The 21877-nt window shown below is 33.4% G+C and overlaps 1 protein-coding gene across 1 annotated transcript in view; it reads right to left on the minus strand.

Annotated features, from left to right (window-relative positions):
* The window catches only part of Polr2I (RNA polymerase II subunit RpII15), a 38132-nt gene extending 22742 nt beyond the window's left edge, over positions 1 to 15390 (minus strand). Inside the window, exons 1-3 of the mRNA XM_085811421.1 lie at positions 15256 to 15390; positions 14555 to 14626; positions 12061 to 12115 (exon numbers count right to left, since the gene is read on the minus strand). Coding sequence (XP_085667547.1) covers positions 12061 to 12115; positions 14555 to 14626; positions 15256 to 15260 — 132 coding nt within the window. The 5' untranslated portion in view covers positions 15261 to 15390. The remainder of the gene's footprint in view (positions 1 to 12060; positions 12116 to 14554; positions 14627 to 15255) is intronic.
* Positions 15391 to 21877: the final 6487 nt, after the last annotated feature.

A 21877-nucleotide genomic window follows, 5' to 3' on the forward strand; every position in this document is an offset into this window, starting at 1 on the left:
AGCTTCTACTTTTGACTTTTCATTATCACTAAAAATATGGGACATAAAAGATAATTTTTCAAAAGCTAATATTGTACTGGTTTTACCTCTTAGCTCTGGATCTAATGCTGTAAAACTAATTAGATATGAATTTTTAAGGGGTAATTTCTGTTTCATATGCTGTGCTGTATTAGTATACACTTTCATCAGAGAAATTTGGAATTCTTTTGCTATTGGATGATTTTTGAATAAACGAAACGGAAAATTTACACGTGCATCAATAAATGAAACGAAAATTTTACACAGCGGAGAAAAAAAAGTTGAGAAGCGATCAATGACAAATAGCTAATACGGCGAAAAATCCCCCTTCTCTACTTATTGGCGCTACGCCAGGAGAGATAAGACCTTTGAACTCAGAGTCACGTGATCGCACATCTGGTCGAACGAAGTCCTACTTGCCGAAAAGAATCCAGAAGAGAATGTCCGAGAACCGGGGTAATGAGTCATAACTCGCAATAAGGAAAGAACAAAAAAGAAGTTTTTTCCCCCTTTTCACGCATTATCACTGCCTTTGGAGAAAGAAAGGAAAAGTTTTCACCACACACACTGACCTTGCATTTTCTGCTTTCAAAGCAAACAAAATTACCCAGATCAAAATAAATAATTCATTATTATTCCTACTTCCTTTTGAACGACGATCCCCGGAATTTCCGGGTATCGAAGTTCAAAATCCCCGGAATTCCGGGGTTTCCCCGGAGCACAAACACTCCTGTATATATAACTGTGAAAAGTATTTAAGATTATAAAACCTGTAGCTGCTTTTCCTGAAAATACACCATAAAGTACCACATTTAACCAATTTGTTACAAGCTTGATACCATGTGAGCAAACTTCAAACTGCATATCAGTTAGATTAAAAATGAAGAACAAGAACTGAATATGAATAAGCTACTAAATTTTTAAAAGTCTATAATATAAACAGGCTAAATGAAATAATGCATAAGTGTATATTTAAGTATTTATGGTATTAATTTTAGAAAAACACCTATTGACTCAGGAAAGTTTTATGAAATTTAAACCAAGTACTGAAGTTGCATTCATGCCAAAATGAAACCACACTTTTTATATGCTCATATTTTATTGTGGAATGTAAATACAAGTAATCAGGAATACAATGAATTCACAATATTAAAAAATCACAGGTGAAGATAAAGAATAATCTTACGAACACTCTATAAAACTGCTTTTAATTTTTATACAACATATGAAATTACCTTGAATTATAGAAGAAAGGTAGTTGAACAAATATGAAAATGAGATTTCATAACCAGGATAACTTCATGCAAAATTAAGAAAGTAGCTGCTAGAAATATTGATACTCTTCTGTTATGAGGATTTATTGTATGTATGTATATACATGTGCATGTCTATTTGTGTGTGTATGCATACATATATATTTTGCACATGCAAAATATATATATCAATTGTGGCCAATGTGCGGCTCGTGAGCCTTATACGGCTCTTGCAGGCAATTTGTGCGGCTCATGCATATAAAATATGGTAAACTAAAACTATTCAGTGTCCAAAAGGAAGTAATTAATTAGTTAAGACTCTTTTTACAAAGTTATCAGGGATTTCTTTCTATTTAAAACCTCCTCCACTACTTCTGTAATGATGTAAATATGAACTTGTGGCTTTTACGTGCTTACTGAAATGAAGTTTGGCCAACCCTGATATATACATTTCTGAATCTGGTTCCGATAACAGAACAGGGCCAAAATATCTTGTGAAAGAATATATATTGAAATGCCTCACATTATTTATTAAGTGAAATGGATTTGAAAAAAAAAAAAAAAAAAAAAAAAAAAAAAAAAAAAAAGGTACAAAAGTTGTATCTTCAAAATAAATAATATGTAATTCCTTAACATGAGAAAACATACTGACAAATTATCAATAACATAAATGATATTCTAATGGAAATTATAAGTAGATACACTTATAACTATTAAACCAGTTTGCAGTTATAAAATATAGCAATTTTAATTTTGACATCAGTTGCAAAATAAAAGTTAGCAGAAATATACTTTAATTCACAATGGCATTACCATAATATTCCTGTCATTGCAACTTATTATAATACAAACCCAAAACAGTTATTTCAAATCAATTTCTATATAATTTCTGTGTAATATAGTACTTCAAATATACTGTTTGGTATGCCTGTTCACACTTGAATTCTTAATTTTGTTTTATAATTCTTTAGTTATGACCGGAGAAATGCATGCAAATAATTCCATATGTTATAAAATGCGTTATATATTCCATTTTAATGTGATCATATCTTTACTTTGAACATCAAAATATGATTTTAGTCTCTGAAATATATTCATCTCAAAAAGTGGTAAACAGCACATCGCAAACATATGAACTACAATATAATATAAAGAGTGTTAAATAAACAAAATGTTGTGTTAACATTTCGGCCTGACTCTGGCTCACTTTGAAAAAAACTTACACCACTTCTGAACCTTAATGTAAATTTTTAATCAAACTGTTGCTCCTTTTAATATACCCCATCTTACTAATGAATTATTTTGGTAATTCATCACAAACGATGCAACTAGCAACTGTGATATGGCGTTTTTATTTTGGCGATTCTAAATATTAAATTTTCGCCAAAAGTGGTAAACTTACACAGCTAAGTTCTAGTGTTAATGCTGACATCCAAAGTAAAGAAAACCACGTGACCTTTAATAACCAATCAGCATTAGGTTACGCATTTTCCTCTTTTGGTCTTGAGATGCCTGTGTCTTTCATGGTGCGATTTACTTTTGTGTATTTAGCTTCGTGGCAATTACTTAGCATCATCACTTCCTTTGAATCAAGCCACCTCGCACACAATGTTCCATTTTTAGTTACGAGAAACTCAGCCTCACCTCTTTTGCTTAGTTTTGTTACAAAATTAGGAACATCTTTGCGTGTCTTGATGCACGTACCAACAGTAGGAAATTTCAGGGTTTCCATCAGGTGCACGCTTGTAAAAAAAAAAATCGGTTAAACGCAAGCATCACGCCTTTACCTCGGATTGTCTCCATTAGCTTTGATACTACCCGTTCCCCAAGTGTGCCTTGAACTTCACCAGTTTCTTTTCCGGAATAAATGTTCATGTCATATACATATCCTGTTTTTGAATCACATTGCTGCCAAATTTTTATCCCTCTTTTCACAGGTTTCTTTGGCATATATTGTTTGAGGGATGAATGTCCCTTGAATTTCACCATTGATTCATCAGTAGCTTGAAATGAGCTTTCGCTTCGGCACTGTTTGAAGGTTTGTTTCAGGCACGAAACAACCTCGTCAATATAATATGTTTTACTTGCATTTTCAGGCTTTTCTGGTGCAGCAAGATATAGTTTTGACAGCAACGTTTTACATCTGTCTCTTGAAATAGCATTTTTTATTGCTACATTTCTCAAAGAAGGATTAGATGACCAATAATGAGAGAATTTCGACACCCTATTGTAAGATATGACAAGCATGCATCCAAGGACAAGCATAATTTCAAAGAGGTCTGTAGGGTGAATTGTTTGTCCTAACTTTTCGAGTTGTTGGTTTGTGCATTGAGTGATCTAAATCATAGGACGTTTTGGAAATATCTTGAGAAACACATCCAATTCGGTAGCTGAACAATTTAAGTTGAATAACAAACTAGGCGATGACTCTGCTGGAATTGTCATTCAAGGTTGGAAAGTTGAATCTGCATGAAACCATAAGATGGTTTGCAACCTGAAGCATTAGCTGATGGTATCTCATCAACTGATGAAAGTGATGCTGTATCAGTATCACTCAAAGCATCGCTGGTCTTTGTATTTTGGGGAATGGTATCATTATCGATATCCATTTTACACTCGTCTGAATCGGATGAGTATTGCAAATTGTGTGTTGGATCTTGAAAATCGGGATCGTCTATTTCATCATCCAAATCAATATCTTCGTCATCTGGCTCTTCTAAATTTTTTTTGATTTCTTCATTAGTAAGTCCCTGGCATCGAGTCATTTCAGATTGAATTAATATGTGCCTAAATTAAAAATAATAAGCAACTATTTCAAAAGTAACTGAAAAATATATCTAGAGAAATGATCACATAGGACTGTTGGGACAATGTGTTCCCACTATCCAAGATGAGAGGGACACATATGTCCCGATAATAAAAACGGAAGTAAAACTCTGCCACTTACCAGTTTATTAGAGGTAATTCGCTTCTTGAGTAACTTATCTGGCCTTAGATTTATGGATAAATCAAAATTTAATCGAAAATAGGCAGTATTTTCCAAAACTAAACTATTTACATTCATAGAGTATGGAATGAGCTGCTACAACACTTCAAAAACATGGGAATTGCATCATGTACGGTAGTGCCATCTATGTTCTGTGAATGAAAATACCTTCAAAAATATTGGCAGAACTGGTGGGAAAGTCTACCATTAGACAGAGAAGCGTTTCTATCCCAAAAGTATTTTTTTTAAATTTGCTTGGGACGTTAGGCATGAAAGGGTTAAAGCACTATTTTTTTTAACAGAAATTTTTATGGAAGGCCTGTCTCAGATCATGGAGTAGGAAATGAGTTAAAAAAATATATATATATATATATATTATTTTTGTCAGGATAGACTAAACTGGTTTAATTCAAAATTGAAATGAGTTATGGATAGGAAATTGAACTTTCCTTTGCTTGTTTTGTAAAAATACACAAGATGGGAACATATGCGCAACCAAATGTTGATTAAGTACCGATTTTGCTTGGTTTAGTTGTATTAAGTTAATCTGAAGAAGATTTTCCTGTTAACTTTCAAAATGCCACTTTAAAAGGATTAATGTTACTGAAACCGGGATCAAGAAAGAAATAATAATTTGTTCAGATTCCTGGAAGAAGTATAATTATTTGCAGCAGACAGGATATGAATATAATACAAGTAAATAATAATGTGAATTTCACTGATCCTCAAACAGGATATCGCACAAATAGAAGAAAGTACTTAAAAATACGTGAAAAGTTATTTACCACCTGTGTAACAAGCAAGCAGATTTTATTTGAGAAGTCACGAGGAAAGAGAAAATGTATTTTGATGCTATATTGGAGATTCTGATGGATATTAATTTATATTGTATTATCTTTTAAATACATAAATAAATAAACTAACAAACATCCTTTTACTTGGCTCTGAAGGAAGAAAAATCTGGTTATTTGGAATCCAAATTACTGTTGATCTACTTCAGAATGAAAGAAAAATTTGCTTTCTAATGCAGTCCTTAAAATTGTGTGATCTATAAATGCAGTCTCAGATTATATTAACTGCGCTAATTTCAAAAGCAATAATTCAATTCAATGTAATTTAAGACATGCCATAAAAATTATCAGGGACAGAGATATTTTATCTGATTTCTAAAGATCCTCACAGAACAAAACTGTCTTCAGACAAGTTAAAATTGTTTTAGTACAAATTTTGTAATTTTATTAAGCAAGTAACATAAATCTTTAGTTATGATACTTTTGAATTATTATTATTTAGAAAATTACCAGATAGACATGAAGTATCTACTTTTGTCTTAATTTTAAAATATGTCCTTGTGAAATTTGCTTGCAGTAGAAGAAACGGCAATAAAATGTCTACAAGAACATATTTTGTCATAAAATCACTAAAGGAATCAAGTCTCTTCTCAGAGCAATCACCTCAAAACTTCTACCAGAGCAGAAGAAAAATCCTTTTCTAAGTAGGCTTACTGATCAGTTTTTGAGAATAATTTACAATGAAAAGTTATTGTCCTTTTTCTTCCATAAAATTTGCCAAATTTTGCCAAAGTCGTTGCGCTAATACCCAAGTGCCAAATATGAAAGAAAAATATTGGATGCGGACACCACAACTTCCTTGTACGGACTATTAAATTATACACATTTTTAACTGCACTCATTTAAACATACATCCTTGAATTTCATTAGAGGTATATTTCTCATTCAATCAATTCAGTTCTCATTTTACAGCAAGGTAAAAATACATAGAAACTCAAAATTTATTTATTAAAAATTGTAAAATACAGAGAAATGTAAAACAGCAAATACAGTTTAAAAATAATTTTCACAATTAAAATTAAAGTTTCTATGTCAAAAAAAGCAATTCAGCCAACGGGAAAGAAAACCACATTTTTGGTGCACAAATTTGAAAGTTACCTCTTGGCTCTGCTATGTGAAAAGTTGCCTGAAGTTGGTGCCCCAACTTATTTTACTATTCTGCAAAAAGTTTCAAATGTAAACACAAATGGGTGCCTCATTAGATCTATCAACACTTGAACTTTTAAACTATTGATACAGTTACTGCATGTAGATTAATTACAGGTATAAAAACCTTTAACCAGAACACAAATAACATGTAATAATGTAATCCAACCATTTTAAGCAAAAAATGCACAATTTACCAACTTATAAGAATAAAAATATTGAACTCACAGAGTCAGGTAAGATGGTGAAAACATATACAGTCTAAAGTTGTTAATTCGTACACCCATAATCCGGACCTCAAAGCTACAAACTTTCTGTGCATGCGCATATGTTTAAGCATGCGCGTTTAATGTATAACGGACCGCATAAGCTAAAATTATCTATTTTAGTTAATGTTGCACATTGCGTTGTTCCTTAATCTTCAAATTGGATCCGGCTTATTATTTTTTGCAGACTGTTAGAGCAATTTTATAAAAGTAAGCTTGAACTCTCGATTATGTCAAATAGAATTTCCGATGCTGGAGCTCCCAAAGGATCTACAAAGCGAAAGTATGTTTCGATGTCCATCAAACAAAAAGTGGAATTGCTGCAAAAAACGGATAAAGGCCTTTGTTTCTCTAACCATTTTGAAATCTGTTTATCAATTTCACGCTGCTCTGCGGGGTGGGGGGGAGGGCGTCTTGGTGCACATTGAATTGGAAGTTGGTCTGTCAGCACTATCCTTATCTTCAAAGCAGATGTTTTTATTTTATTTGGCTTATAATTCCTTGCTAAATGTAGTATTTCATGATGATGTACTCTGTCTTTGATATGATTTAAATCAAATTCCTCGTCATTATAATTTGCTTACGATAGTGAAGAAAGTGACACAGAGGTTATTGAAAACGAAAAAATTTCGATTGACAAATTAGTCGATATTCTCAACACAGCAATTATAGGACTTGAACAGTGGAACTTTGTAACTGAACAAGAAATTATGTCTGTTTATAGAATTAAAGAGAAAGTATTATCACATAAAACGAAGCAACTTAAACAACTTACATTGAAAGAAATGTTTAATAAAGTAAACAAATAAATATTAAGCTTTTTTTTTTTTTTTTTTTTTTTTTTTTGATACCCTTTAGATCAGGGATGTCAAACTCATAGGTACACTTGGGCAAACAAACAAGGTTTAACTTTAGGCGGGCCGCAAAAATAATAAAGCAAAATGCATGCACCAATATATCGTACAAAACTATGATTGGAAAACTGAGACCATGAGTTCGGCCACATTTGGCTATCAGGGGATGCGTACAAGTTCTGAGTGCACGTGTCCCCCAAAAGCCGAAGGTAGCTGAACACAAGCTACTCATACGCATTTGTAATTTAAGTAGTGTGTGTGTGTCTCAGCTCGCTGTGAGTAATCTAACAACACTGAATAAATTATCGTTAATTACTTAGCAGTAAACATTTCATTTTTTTCTTCGTCGATATGTTATTTTATTATTATATATTATTATTTGCCGATATATTGGCCGGGCCGCAAAAGTATTTGTTGCGGGCCGCGAGTTTGACATCTTTGTTTTAGATCATAATTGTTCTTTATTTCATAAATTACGGTTTCATATTTTTAATTTTATAATTTCTGCATGCCATCTTACCGGATTTAAACTGATGATTTATAATCCGGAAAAATCGATAATCCGAAATCGCTGAAGTCCCGACAAATCCGGATTAACGACTTTTGACTGTATATGTAAGATAAAAAATATGTGAATCAAAATTATAATTTTAACTAACAGTAAACTCTTTAATTCTCCCTCTCGTTTTTAAAAATCATAATAACTTCTCTGGATTGCGTCATTTCTAGATCATTCGATTTTGCTTGGCCTGCGCAGTGCTGATAACGTAATAACTGGGAAATAAAACTTTAAACTCGAACCAAAACCTTCCTTCCTCTTCGAATCCTTCCATCTAACTATGCACTTCAGCCCCTCTCTCTGCTTTGCTTGAATGTAATTTTGCTGTGCTGCTTCCTATTGCAATAATATCAAATATGTGAATGTTCTTGAATAGGCACAGTTAGAGTGCCAAGCAAACTGTGGCTACAAATATTAATTGTAAATAAAAATAAAATTAAAACCGCCTTGACTGCCAAGTTTTTTAGACACTACAAATTCAACATATTCGCATACTGCGCAATCAGAATGCTTCGTCTTCAATATGGATCTACGTACGCATCAGCAGTGTTCCCGCTTTTCCTTGCTATTACACTGGTTATCATAAATTAAGGAAAAATCACAAAAATCACGATTACTGAAAAAGTTACATGTAGAATTTTATGAAACGTACCCACAATATACAACACATAGTAAGGTATCAAATAACATAAAAATTAATTACCAGGCAATTATGGTAGTATAGAAATTAGCACATGTATAAAATGAACAAATCGAAGGTGTCAGTTTGCTATAGGCAAAGTACCTTAAATATGGAATATGGTCACCTCTAAAAGCAATACAGCTCATACAGAGATGTGAAATGCTTTCATTTATACACTCTATCAGTTCCATAGGAAGCGAGAGCCATTGCTCTTGCAAAGCAGTTGCAAGCACGGCAAGGGTTTGAGGGGGTGGATTGAGAGCAGCTAGACATCTCCCTAAAGCATCCCAAACGTGATCGATAGGATTCAAGTCCGAGGATCGAGTTGGGCACTCCATGCGCATAATTGTTTCCTGCTGAAGATAATCATCTATGATGCGAGTCCTGTGTGGTCTTGCGTTGTCATCTTGTAACAGGAAAGCATCACCTACATATAACATCACCTAGCCCAGCATATGGGCGCACATAAACATGAAGGATGTCATCTCTATAAACCGGAACATTCATGGTTTCCCTTGGAAAGACATGCAGGTCTGTGCGTCCACTTAAACACAGACACTGCCTCTTCCGTTTGTATCTCTTTCACGGATGTTTGACGGATGATAATGGGTTCCAGATTCTCTCCATATCAAATAACGCCTACTATCGCTTTCTAGACTAAACCTGGACTCATCCAATCCATAAAGAGAACAGCCCTCCATTGATCAGGTGTTCAGTGGACATGTTGTGCCTACTGCAAATGGTCCCTCCTATGGCATGATGTGAGCGGCATGCAAATGGCTGGTCGTCTCGAATACAGACTACCTTCGTGAAGCCTTCTACGCACAGTTGATGTTAACACTAACTTTTCAGTTGTTTCAGTTGCTACAGCAAGGGAGGATCTAAGAAGAGTCGGAGTAGCGGTTCCATTCCTGTGTGCACATAATGTCAAATATGGGGCATCGGCGCTCGGCGTAGCAGTTGGCCATCCTTGGCTGAACCTCCTAGATGCCGAATCTGTGGTTTGAAATCGCCTCCAAAGTCTATGAATAACAGAAGGACTCACATTAACCATCTGGCCACTTCTGTTGGACTTTGTTCTGCCTTTAGTGTCCCAATGGCTCTCCATTGTAGTTTTGCAGGTAAATGATGCTTGGAGGTCATTATTATGAATTGGCGATCTCAGACTTCTGATGTCACTATCACAGTGAAATATGTGGGCTTGCTCTCAAACATGGATTTTTATGCTCCTTCTCCGACTGCAGCACCCCTAATTTGCATATTGCAGTTTTATTCATCTACTCTTACTTACCAACATATTCAAATTTTACACGGTTTGGCTTAATTTTTTAGGGAGTTATTTTTGTGATTTTTCCTTAATTTATGATAACCAGTGTATTAAATATATATTGTACAGTATTGTAGATATTTTGTAAAACAAAAAGGTCATAAACTTTTATTTACTTTTTAGTCTTTTATATATATATATATATATATACACACAAATTTTGTGAAGCTGACTGCAATGAAAAAGGGAGGTGCACAACTAGATGTTATAGCAGTCAAAATTTAAACATTCTACAGCTACTCTTTTCTGAGTTACATGAGACACATATATACATACACCATGAAAAAATCTCTTCTGAATCCATTTTACAATACATTTTGGAAAAAAGAGTCCTTTATTCTGTGCATAAGTACAGATGTAATGCAAAACAAGTCATTCAAATGGATTTGAGAGCAGTAAAAGTGGCTATTTTCATTAAAATGAGATACCTGAAAATGTTTCACGATTACAATACTTTGTACACAGAAGTAAAAAATATGATTTTTGGCTTATTAGTATGAAGGGCATTAGATTACGATTTTTCTTTGAATGTCAGTATTGTTACGTGTATACAGGTTTGCTACAGACTGAATGCACACAAAACTGATAATAGCTTGATAAAATTTACTTCCCAAAAGAAACACTTTGCAGCTCAGGAATTTTTCAAAAAAGTATTTGTATAGTTCTTCTCAATATGATAGATCACAATCAGTAATCACTATAAACTACTAAGAACATGAAACACAAGACACTATAAAAAGCCTCAATGCATAAGCTCATACATTGATCTTTCTTTACTGTGAGCTAAACTAAAATGATGCTCTCTCTGGTCTCATACAGATTTCTCCAACCTCATGAGAAATTTCTAGTTCCTTCAATTTCTTGAAATTGCTGGAAGGCATGCACAGGTACAGTTACATAGGTCAAGATACAGTTACAGTGGATAGGAGTAGTTATATATACAGAGATCAGACCAAAATGTCACCAAAACCACTGACAGCTGGGCACTATCTTGCTAATTTGGTAACACAGCTATTAACCTCAATGTTAAAAGGACTTGCCCTGTAACTACCCTCCCCAGCAAAGTTTCAATCTCTTAAGGCCCTTCAAATTACATTCATTATACATGACATACTAGAATTTTATGTATAATTTCCACAGATTTATTCACATAGCTACAAAATTCATAATGATATTCTCTGGATAATTAGATCTTTTCTTCATAACATTTTGGAGATCTTTCTCAATACACAGACTGTTCATTTTGTTTAAATGATCAAGTACACAACTTGATACACAACAAATTGATAGACCTTACCAAATGTTAAGATGTTTTTCAGCTTCTAAAATATTTTTATAAATAATTAGGATGATGCGAAACATACAAAACATTTCTCCAAGCATGCTGATGGATGTTAAGAGACAAATAATAAGCAACAAAAATCATCAGCAATTTGTAATAAGAAATAGAGTAAATTTGTAGGATTGTTTTCTGAAAGTTGAACAGAGTTTTCTCTTCAGCTTTGACAGTAAAAATAATGAAAAGAAACATGCCTTTGTGAGAACTAAGAAAAATTACAGAAATTTCTAGCCAAGTTAACAATGACATTGGTACCATTTACTGATCCGCTAAAAGCAATTAAGCAGAGTCGTAGCTAAGGTTTTCAGCGCCCAGGGGCAACTGAAGGTTTTGCACCCCCTACTGCTTGCCAAGGATGGAAAACATTTAATTCTAAAATGTCGTAACATCAGTTTGGCGCCCCTTGGATTCTGCGCCCGGGGACAGATGCCCCCCTCTAGCTACGCTCCTGCAATTAAGAAATAGATTCTGGAAAAGATAGGTCTCCTTTATTGTTAGCTTTTTAAGAAATTGTTTCTCAGTTCATTTTTCAGGGACTAGATGATATGGACTGCTTCATATTTTATCATTCAGGTATAACTCTTGATTTTCCCCAGTTTTTTGCATTTTCATCATTTTCCCTCCTACAACAGTACCTGTAGGTTTTATTTTATTTTTAAAATTATATGTCTACAAATTTGTTCACCTAATATTAATTCCCAATGCTTATTACTAGTTTCTTTAATAATATGAAAAATCTAATTAAACAAGGAGAAGAAAAGAAAAAATGAGAAACTTACTGCATAGAGGAGAACTTTGTTTTCTTTGTCCTCTCTTGGATACAACATATTATTGCTGAAATATATTGAATATACATTCATTATAATTTTTAGAGACATCCACTATAAATTTAATAATGAAATAATTATTAAAAATACTTAAATATAATTACTATATAACTATAAAAAATTAAACTCTGTTATAACACAGCGAATTGGAATTAAAAAATAACCAATTTTCCATACTTAGGTTTTACCTCTCACCATTTCCCACATATCTTCTTTTTGAATGTAATGAACTACAGAAAAACAGTGCATTAAGTTTGAATTTTCAGTGAGGCCTCCTCTCCCCATATTAAGTATAAACTTTGACAATATGAAAAAAATTATATTGTTACAGACTTCATAAAATATGACCAATAATTTTTGTTTGATAATGCTCTAGATCTTTACCCTAGTTTACAAAATTTAATATTTAGGCATAGTTTCATAAATTACTCTTATCACTTGCCCTTAAATCATGAGAAATATACCACAGTTTTTGGTAATAGTTCAAGAAGTGCTGAACTTTTATCTCACACAGCGATTCCCTCACCTAACACGATGTAAAGTAACATCACAAACAGCCAATGATATATTTGGATAATAAGACTCTGATGAGAAAATTTAGAATCCTGTGTTGACCTGCAGATTTTCACACTAAAATCTGCCCTTTTGTGACACTTGTTTCTGTGCACTTTGCTCACCTCAAATTCTTTCCAAATGCAGTATGGCAGTATACAAAATCCATATGTTTGATTCAGGATTCACTAAGAGTACCCATCGAAGTACTAATGTTGTTTCATTGTATTTTATTCTACAAATTATGCCTAAAATAAAGATATGTATCAAATCCCATTATTACATCTAACTGAAAAAGCAAATCATTAGTATCATCCGTCTTCTTTTCCACGCTATCGCATTTAAATTTTAATTATTATATGAATGTTGCATATATTTTAAGAAAAACTGAAAACAAACTGTATTACAAAAAAGAATAGTCATGCACATATATAAAATATAGATAAAAAGTAAAATTTAGAACCCATTTCACACAATGACCCAAAGAAGAGAAACTACAAATTATAATTTTTAGGGTTTAGTTTCAAATTTCTTATTTTGCATACTGACATGATATTTTGGAATTTATTGGCACTGAATTCCCTTTTTTGAGGTCTTTATGTAAAATTGGTTGTAAATTTCTAACTTTTTGTCTATACTGATCAATTTTCAGCAGCATGTTGCACGGAAATACTTGGAAAATTTATGTTTATAATATAATTTTTTGCGATACTATTTTATATATATATATAATATATATGAAACTGCATTTTTCATATTTGCATATGTATCTTAAAAACAGTTTAAGGATTTCAGTTAAAGAATTTTTCTGTGTCGCTCGTACATTGCACGATTACTGCGAGAAATTCTGATAATCATGTAGTTTGAAATCTCCTACTTTTAGTTAGCTATTCCTTACATGATGCCACTAAAATGCTACTTTGAAACCTGAATGTGGATTAAAGATAAATGATTTAAACAACCAATTTTAGTGCTGTCATCTAAAAAACAAATAAAAGTGGTAGATCACATACTATAAATGTTACCAAAATTTTTAACAACGAGTAAAACATGAAATTGATCTAAACTGAAAAAAATTAGCCAATACACTTACGGAAATGTACACTTCGCAAAATAAAAGGAGGGACAGTTCTATATCTCCCGTTCTACTGGGACGATTAATGAAATTCAAATTGCGTTTTACATGTCTATATATATAGTGTTATTCTAATATAGAATTAATGAACTGAAATTCATTGAAATCAAAATAAATTTTCATAGGTATTTTGACACAAAATCAGACTTTTTCTGAAATGGCATGCCAATTCTTTTCCCTATTTCAATTCTATGATTGAAACTATGCCTTAATATTAAATTTTGTAAAAATTTGTGCGAAATTTATGAAAAAATTCAAAACTTTTTCTTGGCACTTTTTTTTGTTTGCTGCGAGTGAATGCGCCAAGAATAATTCACTTGCCACACTTCTTAATTTATAGCAACCTATCTGCCTTTCCCTTTTTTTCATTATAAACGAGTGGGAAAAAAAATCGTTGTTCATACTTTCAAATAATTTTAACAAAGTGCATAAACCACATTTGGCGTTATTATCGCTTATAACATATAAGCCAAATTTCAAACTACAAATTTTAAAAATAAATCATACAAAATGTGTGAATTATATTTGGATTAAGCCTAAATTTCAAATTCTGGAAGAAGGAATCAAGTAAGTTTAATTAAAAATGAAATACAGAACTGTTCCCCTCATTTTTTTTTTTTTTTTTGTGTGTGTGTGTGTGTGCAGAGTCATTTATTTATTGCCATTTTGGCAATTAGCGTGATATTTAACAATAATAATAAAAAAGAGCATTCAGAAAAGTACTTGAGCACATGAATAATAATAAATTTTCTTACTCACCATTCCTGACAAAATTTTATACCCACAAATCCAGGGCCACCAGTGTTTAAAGTTCCACCTTTCTGTGAATAGCTAAAACAAATCATAATTTTATTTCTATATACCTTTACTTATATTATGAAATACCATAAATTTTTTAAAGGAAAGATTAACTTCATACAAATTCACATGCGACATTCAAAGTCCCGCAGCCTCTGAATACAAAACATTAAGATCTTTATTACTCTCAAGAATATATCAGCCTGTAGAACCACCTGAATATGAAGTTTATTCTATGAATACATCTCACTTTTCTGATATCTTTTAATTTTTGGAAGAGAAATTTTGGCCAGTAAAACAATTTAACAATTATCTAGATTAAATATAAGACAAGATCTGTACAGTCAAGTCAATCATTTTATATTGTCTAATGAGCGTAATATTGTTAACTCATTAATTACGATAATATATCAAACTTACAAAAGTGAAATTATAATAATAATAATTTATCAATGCATGCAAATGATTTTATATAAGACTAAAATTATCCAAAAATAGCTAAATACTGTATTTTTTAATTATTATTAGATCCATTAAGAACTGGCTTTCTATGAGGGCTTTAGAAAAGTGGTTACGACACTATTGATAGGTTTAATGCTCTAAAATACAAGTCATACTAAAATTAATTATTTCAAGATGAATAACAATGCTATGCAACTCACGTCATAACTCAACCACTATTCTTATGCTCCTAAAATTAAACTAAATGCTTCAAAACAACGCGAAACCAAATTCGAAAGCTGCATACAGCAGTTGCCAAACGTGTTCAAGTAACTATTCAAATCCTCATTCGAAAATTTTTAACCGAAGTTAACCCATTATAAATAAAACTAAACGGAATGATTTTTTTCTCCTTATACAAATAACAATAAGTATTAAATTAAGTATTCATAACATATATTTACACTGAAAATAAAAACGAATGCTCTTATATGTGGATAAATGGAGTGTTATGATTTATTTGATTATATTCTTGGAAATATTGGATTTAAAATCATGCAAATTTTATAACGAAAGGTAAGCCTCTAAGGCAATCGTTTTGTAAAAAGCCAATAAATAAAGACAATAAATTTGTAATAAGATATTAATTTAAGAATTTTTCATGGTTCAACAAGCTGATTCGCTGGTTTATATCACGTGACCCCAAGTGATCTCATCGCACGTAAACTACGCTACAAAAATATAATTCTCTCAGTAATTATCTACATTGAATGTCAAGTTAAATCTTAATTTGGATAACAAGTTTAAATGCAAGAATTATTTCAATTTGAACGAATAGCTTACGCAGAAATTATGAAAATCCTCAGTGCTTTATTTCGCTAGCGTATTCTCATTAGAATTGATGAATTTAACCCTTGACTTTGCCTTTTCTGTATTTTTGCCTTCGGGTGAGCGGTGTGATTGCATTCTAATTTACTTAATTACTGCGAATGGACTTAGGGCATAAAATTGTACTATCTGGTAAAAATTCTATGTAATTGTATGATAGTATTGAAAAAACCAATCAATCTGATAAGAATTGGCTGCGACTTGTTTTAAAAATTAAGCGTAAAAGTTTACCAGCGAGGATATTCCGTTTGGCATCAGTTGTACCATTATTGGCGACTTTATCGCCTGCGCCGGCAAAATGGAAAAGTACAGTTTGAGTACTGTATTTCTCTTAGTTGTATAACGTTTTATAAATATACAACACACTTTATTTGTAATTAATTTAATACTAAAATTTTCATTGTATTTCTCTTACAATGCAGATTATTTTCTATTGAAATATTCAAGTATGATAAGCTTTACCCCAATCAAGGTGTAAAACTACATTACATACTTTTTATCTATAAAAAGTCTTGCTATGGCATTCTTTACACGAAATCTTTGTTATCCTCTGATTTTACGCTAAAATGCCTACTATCTCCATGCAATGGCTTTTGAATGCTGAATTTACTGAGTCTTCCTGTTGTTGATATCTATTTCTGGTTTATCTTACACTCTCAATTGAAGTTTGGAAGAAGAATTTTACAGTCTCGCGTCTGAAATCTAAAAGAAACGTTTTATTTCCAGTAATAGAAAGTCATGATATTTTCCATGAATTTGTTTGTCAATGCTATATCAACGTAATTAGTAAATATTGACAGCCACCATTTTTTGCCACAAACTTTTATTCTGTTATTCCTTGGCTGGTGTATTGATTACAAGGAAAGAGTACCTATAAGCCTAATCCTGGGTGGGAAGTGTAGACGGTAAACATATCTTTTCGTAATAGCTTAGTAAAAGTGCCGATGTGAAAAAAATAATTTTGCCGTTGGAAAAGTTCGCAGTGATGGAGATTAGTGAAAGTAGTAGCCGATTATTGTAGTGAGAGTTGGATGTGAATTATTGTCGAAATATGACATAAAAGTTGAAGAAAAGTCGTCGAGAGAAAAACTATGTACTGCTGGTGAGAAATCCGTAGCTCAAATTACCGAGGTGGAGTTTGAAGTATTATTCTGTTATTGGTTACTAAATTGTTGCATAAATCGACTCCTCCCATTTTGGCATTGTGTTGCTTAATGAGATGAGGCTGTGATACAAAAATAGTTTTTCCTTTGCGTTCTTGAATAACGGAAAGCACTTTTTAAGGCTGAAAAATTTCAAATGTTGAACCAAAAGTTATAACAAAACACTTTAGTTAGACACTTTAATATTCAATTTAAAATTTAAAAAAAATGATGCAACAAAAATTTGGATACTATGTACAGCTATCTGAAAATCATGACTGTAGTGCTATGCTTTACTTTTAATAGCCGACAACAAAATAAATTGGATCTGATTAGTTCATCAAGATCAAACGGTATATCACCAACGGTATCAGCGCGCAGGACGAATTATCTCCGTCTAAAACAATTTTTGAATGCGAATCATTTCCTATAAAAATAAGTATTATTACACATAGTTCTTAATCACAAAATATCCAAGAAAGTTCTCGAGTCGCTTGCATCAAGAGTGAAAAAGCTGTGATCGTAGCAAAGTAATAAATAGCGAGTACGATGTAATGATAATACAAATATAATTAATTTCACAAAAAAATTTAGTACAATGAAAAAATTGCATTTGGATGTTAGGATATAGACTTATGCCTAAGGACTTTTAACATGTCTTATGACACTGATCATAAATGTCATATGTACAAATTTTAAAATTCATCATTATCAATACTAGATTGTTTTACAACAAAATTTCTGGCAAGATGTTAATAGAAGGTGCAAAGCTGCACCATAATCAGTTTTGCATGGATGTTATTTCGAGCATACTACTGTGTATTAGTAATTTGATTCAGAATAAAGTTCTGCACAATATCAAAGCTGTCTACCTGTCTACGAGTGGTGTCAAACACCGGAGTCCCTAGTCCTTTGACCTACATCCATCGAGAAATAATACCTTACGAATATAACTCAACGCAATAAAAATAGATATACTAAACTACATAAAAGTCATTAAGTTGAAGAAAACGTCTTAAAAGTTGAAGTAAGTGTCACTCACGAAAAATACTCCCAACTGAAAAAATGAAGGGAAAGCTGTCGTAGTGGTGAGTGAAGCTGTGAACACATTCAAAACCAAGAGCAGTATGAAGAATTTAAAGGGGTATCATAATTGTTTTAAAATAAAATCTGTTACTTAAAATTTGAAAAATTTTTTTGCAAAGACAGATATAAAATCATACACAATAATGAAATACATAAAAAATACCTAAAGCATTAACAAAGTACCAGCTAAATATTAAAAATATATGTCAACACAAAATTTATATAAGACTACTCAAAGTAGCCCCACTGAAAATTTTTTTCATAATATTGAACAATACAAAAATTTTGTCAATGGGTTAGGAGCTATCTTAATTTCATAGTAAGGGTTTTCAGGATATGTAATACAAAAAAAACTGAAAATATTTTTTTTATTTCGTTAATTACCTTGCATATACCAATAAAGGTGTGGCGAAGTGGCTATCGAGTCGCACAACTGCAGCCCAGGTTCGGGGCTCGAACCCCAGGATGGGCAAGGTTGACTCAGCCTTTCTTCCCTTGAATGGGTCAATAAATAAAATGAGCACCAAGTTCGCTTGGGGACCAAACACCGGGTGTCCTGCGACAAGCTGACCACTTTCCCAGGGCATATGCTGATGCATTTTAAGATGCAAACAGCTGCATGGTTGTCATTTAAAAGAAGCACTACTGGACGCAACCAATCTCGTGAAAAAGTACTTTTTAATGTTTACCCTATAGACTCATCTGTACACGCTTTTATTTTCACCTCAATGTATATAAAATGATATACTTCTGGATATCATTTTTGCTTGTTGTTTTCAAAGTTCCCAGATATTCCTGGCGAAAATCCTTTTTCTTGAAAACCTGGTTAACATTTTGGATGTAACGCAATCTACGTTTATAAAAGCTAGAATTGAAGTCATTGTTATGTCGTGGAGCAAAAACAATTTTATTTTGCACCTGACTGCCACTGGCTCCGACATAGCAATTTGAATACTCTACATCTAAAATTTTAAACACCATTCCAGAATTTTAAATGTTTATTTAATAGAATTCTATTCATATATTTGCAAGTTATACACTATAAACACAATAAACAAAATTTGAACTTATCTGCACCAGCGTGAATAAGCCTGGCATAATATTCTGAACACGGCGCAACTTTAGCAGGAATACCGCTAATTGAAACACAAGGTTTCATCCTTTCCAACGCAGCTAATTTTCTAAATATATTTTACTAATATCCGCAGCGGGACAGCGGATTCCATTTCATTCACCCAAAACTCAAATGTTATAACGCAATAGTATCGCAAAAGACGCAAAAACATCGACTCAAAATCAAAATATTAAAATTTATAGAATATCATCCGCTGTTGCCATTCTAGCACTGGCAAGTTTTTCTTCCTGCAGCTGTTGCCAGACTTATCCTCGCTGTATGATGAGAGGTACAACATCCTCCCACCCTGATTTTCTCAAAATCAGACATTGCACAAAGTTTTCTAACATTACGAATAAAACAAAACAGTACTACGTATTAGTTTAGAAAACACATAAAAGAAACTCGGTTAACATACAATATATATGACAGATCATACTAAAATGAGATCAATAAAGAATAAACTTCTAATTAAAGTCATTGCTAAAGAAAAGAGGATATAAGTCCAAAACGTCTATATTGTACATTATTTCTAAGGCCATGTCCTTAGTTTTAAGAGCCTACCGTATCTAGATCTGTTTTCAGTTGCCAGAGTTAGCACAGGATCACTGGTAGTTGAAACTTCTAGTGGATACAGTTTTTTGATTGGTCTTACCAAATATCCACTGCTTGTTTTTACCTGTACCCCTCTGGTAGCCCCATCTCTGCTACTGAATATTTTTAGAATTTTGCCCATTGGCCACATTACACGTTTTTTTATTGTCTAGTTCTATGAGGACTACATCCCCCACCTTTAGGTTTTGACATGAAGCGCTTGCCTTCTGCACCAGTTGAGCCAGATATTCCTTGCGGAAGCGACTTCTCAGTTCTTGTCTCAACGCATTGTAGTAATTTACACGCACATTCATTTTGTGGGAATCGATGTAATCCAGATCTGGTACCTCGACTTGTTTTATGTCTTGCAAAAACAGGGAAGGTGTCAGAGGTACAAGCTCTTCCGATTCATCATAGATGTACGTTGAAGGACAGTTGTTTAATGTGGATTCAACATCACACAGGACGGTCAGTAACTCCTCGAAATTTCACCGACGAACTCCCTAGAATTCGCACGAGAAGTGTCTTGGTGGAACGAACGAAGCGCTCCCACCATCCCCCCACCACGCAGCCGTAGGGGGGTGAATTTCCATTTTATTGGAAAACACTCGTTTTCTGTGATTTTTCTCCAATCCAGGCATCTCAGATCATTGTCTGCTCCGGCAAAATTGGTTCCGTTATCTGAATACATTGTCGCAAGATGGCCTCGTCTGGCAATGAATCGTCTCAGAGCCTGTAGAAACGTTTCGGTACTCAGAGAGGTGACAGGCCCCAGGTGAATTGCCCGGTATACGGCGCAGGTGAACAAGACGATCCAAGCTTTACTCTTTGGTTTCAGAAGTAAAGGTCCACAAAGATCGACTCCAGTTGTTTCAAAGACTGCCGAATCTCTTAATCTGTCAAGGGTTCACTGGATCGGAGGGGTAGATAAAGCCTTAGCGGTAAATCTCCTACACACTACACATCGACTTACGCAAGATCTTATATTACGTTTCGACGAAATGATCCAGTATCGCTCTCTTAACTTAGCAGCTAATATCTGCACTCCCGTATGCCAGTTCTTTTCATGATACTCTCTTATGAGGCATTCAGTTAAGTAATGCTTGGACGGAAGCAACAGGGGATAAAGGAAGCAGAATTCATCATCACGTTCAATGATTTTAGTTTTAACTCTGAGGACTCCGTCGTTGTCTCTCACTACCAATAATGCATGGACGGAATCTCCTTTCTCTTGAAAGTGCTTCCTTTGCTCTAAACTCCACAAAAATGTTTCGGCGTTAGTTTTTTCTTCTACTGTTAAGGTTTCCGAAGAATACGAGGGCTTCTTTAGGAGTTTATTAGTAAAGCGTAGAACCCAGCAGAATACTCGAACTATTTTAGAAAAACTCGAAAAACGTTTGTACCACTCAGAATCTTCTAATTTTATACTCAAATTGACAATCACTCCCTTCTTAATTTCTGCTGCAACAGAATTTTCGTTTGGAGTAAACTCAAAGTCTGGCCATTCTTTCGGAGAGCTTTTCAGAAATTCGGGGCCCTCCCACCAATTGCATTGCCGCAAATGTTCAGGCGTACAGCCACGAGATGCCACATCTGCCAGATTCAATTTCCTAGGGATATGTCTCCAACATTCCTGCTTCGAGAGTTTCCGAATCTCCTTTACTCTATTATTCACAAATATTCCCCAGTTTTCCTCTCGTTGTATCCAGCTAAGAGCCACAGTAGAGTCTGTCCAGTAATATATCGGAACATCGACTAAGCACAGGGTTTCAACAGTATACCTTGTTAAGCGTGCACCTAGAACACAGGCTAGCAACTCCAAACGCGGAATAGTTATTTTCTTTAAGGGCGATACCCGTGATTTTGTTATGAGGAATTTCACGAAAACTTTGTCTTCTTCCTTACTTCGTAAGTAAATGGCAGTTGCATAAGCAGCTTGACTGGCATCGCAAAAGACGTGTAGAGTCCATGAATCCTTAATTCCATGACCCATGCGACGAGGTAATTTAAGGCTGGAAA

This window comes from Stegodyphus dumicola, chromosome 2 (genome assembly GCF_044657685.1).
Source record: "Stegodyphus dumicola isolate Sdum_Otavi_A_Nest chromosome 2, ASM4465768v1".
In the NCBI taxonomy this organism is placed as follows: domain Eukaryota; kingdom Metazoa; phylum Arthropoda; class Arachnida; order Araneae; family Eresidae; genus Stegodyphus; species Stegodyphus dumicola.